General features: G+C 32.4%; 1 protein-coding gene across 4 annotated transcripts in view; it reads left to right on the top strand.

Annotated features, from left to right (window-relative positions):
• The first annotated feature begins 1,793 nt into the window (after nucleotides 1-1,793).
• Nucleotides 1,794-10,261, top strand: part of LOC145297667 (unconventional myosin-XVIIIa-like) — a 794,600-nt gene continuing 786,132 nt past the window's right edge. For all 4 annotated transcript variants that reach the window (XM_080143864.1, XM_080143857.1, XM_080143848.1 and 1 more), the window contains exon 1: nucleotides 1,794-2,723. In XM_080143864.1, the coding sequence (XP_079999990.1) occupies nucleotides 2,120-2,723 (604 nt within the window). In that variant the 5' untranslated portion in view covers nucleotides 1,794-2,119. The remainder of the gene's footprint in view (nucleotides 2,724-10,261) is intronic.

Below are 10,261 nucleotides of genomic sequence, written 5' to 3'. Positions count from 1 at the left end.
CAAATGCACCCGGTGAACAAAGTGTAAGAGAGATACAAATAATTGCACTTAAATGGATAGTTAGCATCTTAAGATCTCTTGGTTGGAATGTATGAGATAGCGGGCGGATGGCATCCGGTAGGTGGTTCCGTCCCCAGCGAGAAGAAAATAAAACTGAAACACACACACACAACTTGTATCACAAGTTAGTAAAAAAAAAAAAAAATCATCAAAATGCTCGCTCGTAGGATTTTCGAGGGAGTAGGCCTTCGGGTCAAGATCAAAGTGTAGTATCTGTTCTTCAGCTGCTGCACTTCAATTTCTTGTTCTCTGTCAGTGGAGGACAAATCCTTCACGACTGAGACAATTTTTTATTTTTGTTCCTTTTCTCCACATTAAAAAACAACCCTGGTGTCTAACTCTGTTCCGTTCATTGTAAATAGGAATATTAATTATCTTATACAATACCGTGTCTTTTGGGTGCTGCTGGGTGTACCCGTATTTCATTTATCGGGTATTCTGAATCGAGGAGAAAATAGTTCAGTGATAGATTAGCACAGAAGCCAACTTTTCAATGTTAACATGAACCATAATGATGAGAGAGAGAGAGAGAGAGAGAGAGAGAGAGAGAGAGAGAGAGAGGGGGGGGCGCTGGTGAATAAACACGTGGGTTTAATCCGGAAGTACTATGTGAGGTGGGGTTCCGCCATGTTCTTATAGTAAAGTTTATCAGCAGGAGCAGCACCATCATAATCAGCAGGAGCCAACTACTTTTGAGCTCTGTTACCTTTATGCCCCTCCCTCTCTATCTCTCATCCTGTCCTGAACTCTTCTCCGTTGGCTGGCGACCGGGACCAAATAATCTTCCTTCATGCGTAAACATACAAACAACAACAACGATATAATTTACCAGGAGACCCGGACCTTCAGGAAGACTTGTCACTAGAAATTACACAAGTCTGTTTTTGTCTAAGTCAACACGCATCAAGTTTTGTTTTAATGGTTTATTCGATTATTGTTGTTATCCGTAAATACGAAGCCTTAAGTAATACCTAATATATAAATACTAACAGAATAGCCGTCCCAAGACGAGAAACAGAAATCGGTGACAGACATTTCGTTTTATATAACCTTTTGATGCTGTCATAATTTACCGACCGTCCACGAAAAAAAAAAAAAAAATTGTTTACTATCCTCCTCCCAGAAAAAAAAAATACTTTATTTTTTTATTTACCAAATTTAGCTTATTTCTTGATCGATTAATTAAATTTTAATTTCGTAGCTAAATTAGTTGACAACTAAATTTACTTTTTGTTTTGTTGTTATTCTTTGCGATAAAACGTAACCCCCCCCTCTCACCGCGGGAGACTTTCTCAAGCCTTACTATTTAAACGATTAAAGTAGATATATAAAAAGGAGCAAGCAAGTCAGTTAATATTGCTGCATTTTATAGTAAGTTTAAAAAAAAAAAAGAAAAGAAAAGTTAGGTAAAGAAAGATTAGCAACTTTTTTTTTTATTCAGATAGTATAGTAGTAGACCGCCAACTTCCAAGCAGAGAGTAAAAAAACAAACAAACTTGTAGTTTAAAAAAAAAAACATAAGCAGAGAGAACCGGCGGATATCCATATATTTTTTAAAATTATAAATATATAAATAAGATTAATTTATTTTTATATAAACAAATTAGTTTACATTAATGTTGTGTACTTCGAAGAGGAAACGTATTTGCTTATAGTTGTAAGTTATTAATGCTGACAAAAAAAAAAGCTCTTGAAAGAAAAAAGAAAAAAAAAAGCGTGTGTGCTGTTATAAATGCGCGCTTTTCGCATTTGCGAGGGAGACGTCAACATTGTCGGATCGTACTGTTGTTATTCTCGACAGTCGCCAGGATTTATAGCAGAAATCGGGATTACCAGTGAAAAAAATAAATACCTTGGATCTACATTTGCTGAGCCTTTATGGATATATAAATAAGATTTTTTTTTTTTTTTTCAAAAGATTCTCAACGTGTCTGTTGCTTCTGTGTGTGTTATTCATAAGCACAAACGAAATGCAAACATTTTGATTTACAAAACATAAACCCGTGCCAATCGAAACTATTACTTTTGTTTAAAAACAAAACAAAAACAAGCCTAAAACATGTTTAGCTTTCGGAAAAAGGACAAGGAGAAAGAGAAGGAGAAAAAGAAAGAGAAGGAAAAAGAAAAGGAGAAGAAAAAGAATGAGAAAGAGAAGAAAAAAGTTTCTATGACCGAAGACGAGTTGAACAAACTCGACGAAGTGAAGAAGGGCCTGTTCCGAAGACATAGCGAAAAGGAGAGCAGTCTCGGAAGTACCTCGAGCAAGATCTTCCGAAAGAGCGGTTCCTACGTGCCGAAATCCGAAAGTGCCAGTAATGAAGGAATCGTTTCCAGCGGGAATGTTCCGCATGTGCAGATCGTGGACGGCTCCAAACCGGAGAAAAATAGCACGGTCACTTTGAAAAAAATAAACTCGCTCCCCGGACGAAAAGAGCCCCCATTAATTCAGCCCAAACCGAAAAAGAGCATTTTAAAAGGATCTTCAAATTATGGCCCAGGATTACCTAATCAAGGGGTCACTGGAAATATTGATGACACGTCGACCCTTCAAAAGAATACCTTGTTGAATGAAAGTCAGACTAACCTTATGGGCAATTCCGGCGAAACCTTGAAAGAATCGACTCCGGTCGGTTCTCCACAAAAACCGGCAATGGGCCTTCAAGGTAATTGGCATTATTTTTTAAATATACGTTTTATGTCATTACAATGAAAAGTATGCGATTGAAAGAAAAAAAGAAAAAAAAAACACAAAAAAAAAACACAGAAAATAAATATTTGATGTACAACCTGTCACAAAACGGAAACGTCATATTCCAAAAATCACATCAACTGATCAAATACTTTTTGTTATAAAAAATAATTTTTAAACGATTTAAAGCGATTAATCGGTAGCATTACAAGACTGATCTTGCAAGTTTGAATTATTGTGAACTTATTCGGCTTTTTTTCTTTTCTTTTTTTTTTTTTCAAGATCGCGAAGCGGTCCCTTTTTGCTTATTCGTAAAATTAAATTTTGTTCGTTAAAAATTAGACTGCTTAATCAATATACGTGATTTTTGGAATATGACCTCTACGTTTCGTGAAGGGACACTAACATCATAAATTATGTTGAATTCTAAATAACAACCAAAATGATAGAATGATTGTGGTGGAGTATATGTTTTTATGAAATTATTATCTTTCATTTTATTATCAACTGGTTTCATTTTTAAGTTTTCATTTATTTTTAAACTCAATTAACCATATAATAATTTGCGCTTAAGTTGTACGGATACTTTTTAATGGATATGCACGCAGAGAATTACGTATTCCGTCCCAAGTATTGATAGCTAATCCCAAATCCGTCTTGGAAATGGCCAAAGCAGTTTAAAATTTAGGTGCTTCTTGTGCACTTTTGCCACCGCGCTATTTTTAAATATTTTTTCAGATTAATTAAAGCTTCATTATATTTTCTTTTTATTAAATTGTTAGGTGGAAGCACAAAACAGTTACAAAACACCCTCTCACCTCCCCATGTTAAAAATGGCTTTCAAAATAATAACGTTATTATTTCAGTACGGTGGCAGAAGTGCACAACTGCACAAGTACCAAAATTTGAAAGTGCAGTTTAGCATCCGCAATTAACTTAATGGAGTTCCCTCCGTGAAAGAGAAGAGTTAACAAATTTTATTTTATTAAAACTAGCTAACTTAATTCCTCACATACTTATCGTCTGCCTCTCTCTACACAATTATTTTTCAATTTCAAAGAGTAAACTGTTTCGAACATTTCTGGAACTGATTATGTTAAATACTAAAGTTATCTGGGTGCATATTATTACAAGTTACCCGAACCTCAGGACCAGATGAATAACATCACGGCGATCATGGAGGTGGTAGTTTGTTGTCATATGAGCTCCCCACCGAGAAATGCCTACCAGGCTTATCACGGCAAATTTATTCCGAAAGCCGTTCTTAACATAGGGAGGTTGGGGGTGTTTATTCCGAAAGCCGTTCTTAACATGAAATTACTCAAGAAAGTGAAAAAAAAGTCGTAATTGTTTTGTTTTACACGCATGCACATTACTAATTTCTGGGTTGTGAAAAAAAGTGAATTTGTTTCCGCTAGGTGGCAGTATCGGTCGCAGAGAAATAGATTTGTTTATCGCACGCGCGTACAAACATGGCGGCCAGTGAATTGCAGTACATAATACAGGTCTTTATATCTCGAAAACTACTTGTCTCTGCAAAATTTAAGTGAGATTTTCTTATGCAGCATAGTCGAAAACCTATAAGTCGTCATTTTAAAGAAAATTGTGGGGGTAGACTGGGCCTAATGTAAAAAATATACCCAAGCATCCACCATATAGATAATACTAAGTAAAATTAAATTGAAATTACAAACGTCGAAAATGAGCTTAAAGAGTGGCAAAAAGTCTAATAATTCCGAGCAAAGTTACCAAATAACTTACAAAAAAAACAAAACAAAAACAAAAAGACATTTTTCCCGTATTTCCACCCGGAATCAGTTAGTAGAGTGAGTGATTGAATTTTTTTTTTTCTGACTTTTAATATTGACGTGATTAAATTTGATTTTTAACTAAAGTCGGCAATTTATAAAGATTACGGTCATGGAAGAACACGAGGTAAATGCTCTGTTTAGGCATTAAAAGTAGTTTTGTTTTGTTTTGCTTTTTTTTTTTTTCTTACTAAATATGAAGAATCGTTTCCATTAAGAAATCAGTCAATATAACACATCTAAAATTCAGAAAAAAACAGTTTTCACTGTCGTTATTAGATAAACATGACATCAGGTAAAATTCGATTACTTTTTTTTTTTTTTTTGACACTTTTTAGGCATGCTTTTCTCAATTTTAGATGCATAATACTAACTAGAATAATAATAAAGATCTTGATATCGTGAAAACTACTTGCCGGCAACAATTTAAAATGTGATATTCGTTCAAAACACTCGAATATCCTAAAATCAACTTTTTCAAATGACCTGTATTTTTTTTTTTTTTTTTTTTTTTACCTCGTTGCAATATTTGGTACTTCTACACTTTATCGCCGAAACTGGAGACGCCATTTTATTTCACGCACCTGCTGTAAAAATGCAAGGGAGAAATCAGTATTTTAATGAATAACAAAAAAATTAAACTAGATAAACTTCCGGAAAGAACTATGAAAAAACAAAAGTAAATAAAGAAAGTGAAAGAGAACATATATCCATAATTGTTTAATTAAAAATGTTTCGATTTAATTAATGAAAACGGGAAAGTTTTTCATGAAACATTTTTTTTTATTAGAAAATGAAAACGACATATTCACAATTGTTTAAACTGGGCGACGAGTAACATTTGAAAACCAAAACATTTATTGTATAAAAATTTACCAAAATATGATTGTAAGAAAATATAATTTTAATAAAACAATTGGTACTTATTTTTATACAATAAATGTTTTGGTTTTGTTTTGGTTTCCAAATGGCGCTCGAACCAGTTTAAACAATTATGAATGTCATTTCATTTTCTGTTTTTAATAATAATATGAAAAAAAAAATGTTTCACGAAAAACTTTTCCGTTCCAAGTAGTAAACAATTATGGACATATGTTCTTTCACTTTCTTTATTTACTTTTTTTTCCTAGTTCTTTCCGGAAGTTTATTTAGTTTAATTTTTTTGTTATTTATTTCTAACTTCGGCCATGGTACTTCTACACGTTATCGTCGAAATCGGAGACGCCATTTTATTTCACGCACCTGCTGTAAAAATGCAAGGGAGAAATCAGTATTTTAAAGATTTACGCACTACTTTTCAATAGCAAAAAATAAAATGAAAATGAAAATAAAAACAGTCGATTTTTATTTTATTGTTTTTATTCAAATTCCAGTAAAGTGAACAATTCTCTTTAAATAGTCGGAACGCGTGTTTCATTTCATATGCCCGACGTTTCAAATGTCGCAATTTTGATTTACCATGTGATTTCGAACATTATTTTTTTTCGTACGCTATTAGTCAAAATAGCCAAAACTATTTTAATGCCTAAATATATATTTTTTTTCTATCGTTCTCCCATGACCATTGTCACGAAATTAAGAAAAATCACATTTCTTCCTTTTCTCCTGCAACTAACCCGGTAGCAATAAATTTTTTTTTTTTTACGACAATACCCAGCGTAGTATAAACACTTCCAACCTCCCCATGATAATAACGGCTTTCGATGTTAGGAGTGTTTATTCCGAAAGCCGTTCTTAACATGGGAAGGTGGGTGGGGTGTGTTTATACTGCGCTGGGTACTTTTTTGTTAAATTTTTACAACGTACCCAGCGTATTATAAACACCTCAACCTCCCCCCTGTTAAGAACGACTTTCGGAATAACCTCCTCTCCCCAACCTCGAAAGCCATTCTTAACATGGAGTGGCTGGGAGGTGTTTATACTATTCTGGGGCAGGTCATAACAAATACCCCCCCCTTTTTTTTTTAAAGTCGGTATGACAAAACCGTTCAAAGGCAATCTGTATATTACGGGATCCTTGAAATAATCTCTTGTTATTTTAAAGTATAGTTAAAAGTTCATTCGATTTTATTAAGAAAATTCGAGTGAAGTGATCAAAGATTTGAAAAAGTTCTAGGCATTTTTTTTTTTTTTTTTGCAAGAACCAACAAAACAAAAGTGGTGAAATTGCAACAAATAAGTTACCAAATTACTCTTTTACCTACCTGAATAGATGAGTCTTTTTTTTTCTTTTTTTAATAGGTGCTTATGCACTTATGTTAACCTGCTATTTTTTTTTCAGTTGAATTAAAGTTTTACGATATCGTTTTTTTTTTGTTTTATTTTTTTTTATTGCGAAATAAAAAATATGAATTCTGTGTTAATTTAATTATTTTCATCGTGCAATAATTTATCAGTTTGAAATAAGTTTAAAAAAAGTTAAAAGCCATCGATATTGGTCCAATGGTCCTGGTCCACTACTACGAATTTGGCATAAAGAAAAAGGACATGTGAACTAGAAAAGACCAGATTAGAAACGGGGAGACAACAAGGACATGGGAACTCCCCCCTCCCGGTAAGAATAAAGTAACACCTTTCATAAAATAGTTCAACTAAGGACTTTTTATTTATTTATTTCGCCCTGCCGACAAGACGGTAGGAAGCATTTTGAAAGCCTTTTTCAATACAGAGGTGCTGATCTTGAAGAAAGCTCAACAAATACCCCAAATCTTATTTTTAGGTCGTTATAGGCTGGTTTTCGGCATTTTCGTGTTCTTTGTTACCGTATTTATGATAGAATATTTCCTGTCGGTTTCAAAAATAAATATTGAAAGCTTCAGCTTCACGTGTTGTATATTTGCACTTCACTCGATTTAAGCTCACATTTCATTTCCTTTCCCGACATTCTACAATTAAATGGATGAGCGGATTATTATTGACAAACCCCAAGTAACCCAACAGTTTCTGGGCGCACAGTGTGCCCTAAACTTACATAAAATTAAGTTATTGTCAATAACTTAACAATTTAAAAAATATTTTCATAAAACATTTACCCCTCCCTCACAAAAACAACAAACAATCGTCCTCATATTTTGGTAATTAAAAAAAAAAATGATCTATGGTTTAATATTTTAGGCGATTTGGAAGTATGGGTGAGTTGGGTGACCCTAAGTCCGGCCGTAACCGTGTCAGGTGTAAACCTCGATTTGAAGTAAAAGTGGTCCGTCCGATTACCAAACCGAACTTCCTGGTTTATTGTAAAATAAACAAATTGGCATGAAAGAAAATGTGAAACTTTTGTACCAATTTTATTTTGGTAATTGTGGCCTGGTAGACCAACACAAAACCTACATTAAAAAACGTATTTTTTTACGGTTTTCGAATATTGCATTTAGAATTGGGGCCGGCAATTAGTTTTAATGATACTGAAAACATTTTTCCGCGTGTTTCATGTAGTAGTGTAACGCGGCGGCCATATTTAGTCAAAACAGAAACGACGTAATGAATTTTCAAGATAATGAAGAGTTAATCTTTTTTTATTATTATAATACTAGCATGGATGCCCTGCGTTGCCCGGGTTTTTGGAGGTGTATGCTGAGCAAAAACCCCCCCCCCCAAAAACGTTCAATTTTTTTTCACTTTGACCCCTGTTATGACCCTTTAGTATTTATTGTTTTGGGCTTAAATCAAGTTATTAAGTTAGATCCATGTCCAAGGAACCTATATCTAAAACTTCAAATGTTTACACCCCAAATTGTCGGAGGAGTTTGGTAGAATTCTCAAAGGTGAAATCGTTGAACTTTGACCCCTTAACAGCCAAATTTCTGGCCGAAAACCGATCACGTAGATTTTCCCAAATCTCAGTACCCAGTATATGAAATTTCGAATCTGTAAACTAAAAATTGACAGTTATTGCATAGGGAAATGTATACAGACAGACACACAGACACGTTCACTTTTATAGATATATAGAAAGGTTGTACCGATTAATCGGTAGATAATATGTAATCAGCCAATTTTCCGATTAATCGGCTGATTAATTGCTTTTCTCGTATTAAATTTAAATCATTTCATCACTGCCTACTGACTCCTCAGATAGCTTTGACACATTAACATAGTAACTGCTAATTTAACTTAACATTTAATTGTCTGGCCACTATTATGGCTTTTTGCCTGTATTAAATAAAAATACAAAGTACAATTTCTAATTCTTAAATGAATATAAATAAACAATTAGACAAGAAAAAGAAATTACAAAACAACTACAAAGTACAAATTGTAATTTTTTAAGTGAATAAAAATAAGCTGAAGTTCTGCACTAGCAATGTCAGAAAATCGCCATTAAAAATATGTGATAAAAACTTGAAAAATGTAATTCAAACCCTTTTTTTTTAATTAAAGGAGCAAAGACCAAAATTTAAAATATTAACAGGTTTAATAGCAAAATATGCAATATTTGTTTTTTTAAATCAGTTTTCTTTAAAAACGATTTCAAGAAAATCAACGAATTTTAACTTACTTCGAATATAATATATATATATATGTATACACATTCCAAAAAATCACTTGCCTATAAAAAATACTAATCAATGGGTAGTTTCATTCTTTATTGTTAAGAATTTATCCATATTTATATTTTCTATTCCATGTTCTTTTTAAGTAAAATACTTTTTTAAGCAAGGATTAAAAAATACCGCGATAATCAGATATTTCTCAACTGGAATAAAGGGAGATAAATGTCTCCTTTTATTCGAGTTAAGAACTTCGGTGGCCTTAAGTGTCAGAATTAATCTCCTTTTCCATTGCTGGCTGTAAACAAAAAATATGGGCCATCGTAACTTGAAAAATGATCACATTTCACTTATCAGTTTTTGCCGTTAAAAAAAATTCCACTCCATCGATTTTCCATTTTTATTTTTATTCTGTTAAAAAGTACATGAGTTTTTGATTTAATATATTTTAATTCTTCTTTATGGAGTGATTTAAAAAAAAAAACAAAAAAAAAAAAACAAAAAAAACAAACAAACATTGAATGAAGCAGAAAAAATTGTTGTAGGTATTCAATCTTTTCAGGACAAAAATTTAAAAAATGTGAGATTTCACTTTTTAAAAAAAAATCAACATGGTTTTTAAAAAAAGTTTTTTTTGACTTTACAGGTAAATTTGCACAAAACTAATCTTTTTTTGTTTTGTTTTAAATTAGATTATTTTATTTATTGATCTTTTAGCTTCAATTTGTGATATATAAATCTGAGGTGAGAAAATTAATTATTTTCATTTTAATAGACATTTCAAAATGGGGGGGGGTGAATTAAAAAAAAACGTTTGTCTAGAATGTTACATTCGGTTTATTGGAAAGAGCATAAAATTTTACATTAAATCTGCAAATATTGTAAAAATTGAACCAATAGAAAAATGTTGATACATTTTTTTTTTTCAATTTTTACAATTTAAAAAATCTAACTCGTAAAATTCAATTCATTTTATTACGTAAAAAAAAAAAAATGGCTGCATGAGCGCGTGTAGGCACTTTGTAAACACCGTTTTGTTTTTTGTTTTTTTGTTTTTTAAATAAAAAATATTTCTATTATTTTTCAAAAAAACTTTAATAGTTTATTTTGGAAGTATATTCCATAAAGAAATTAAACAAACCACTTTACGGTCCTGGATATGACCTTAAACTATATCCGATGGTGAGGCCCCAGCTTGCGGGCTTTGGGGAGTG

Source organism: Euprymna scolopes, chromosome 2, assembly GCF_053919585.1.
Source record: "Euprymna scolopes isolate OS-2025 chromosome 2, ASM5391958v1, whole genome shotgun sequence".
Taxonomy (NCBI): Eukaryota; Metazoa; Mollusca; class Cephalopoda; order Sepiida; family Sepiolidae; genus Euprymna; species Euprymna scolopes.
The sequence above is the reverse complement of the archived record's forward strand: the minus strand, read 5'-3'. Positions and strand labels throughout refer to the sequence as shown.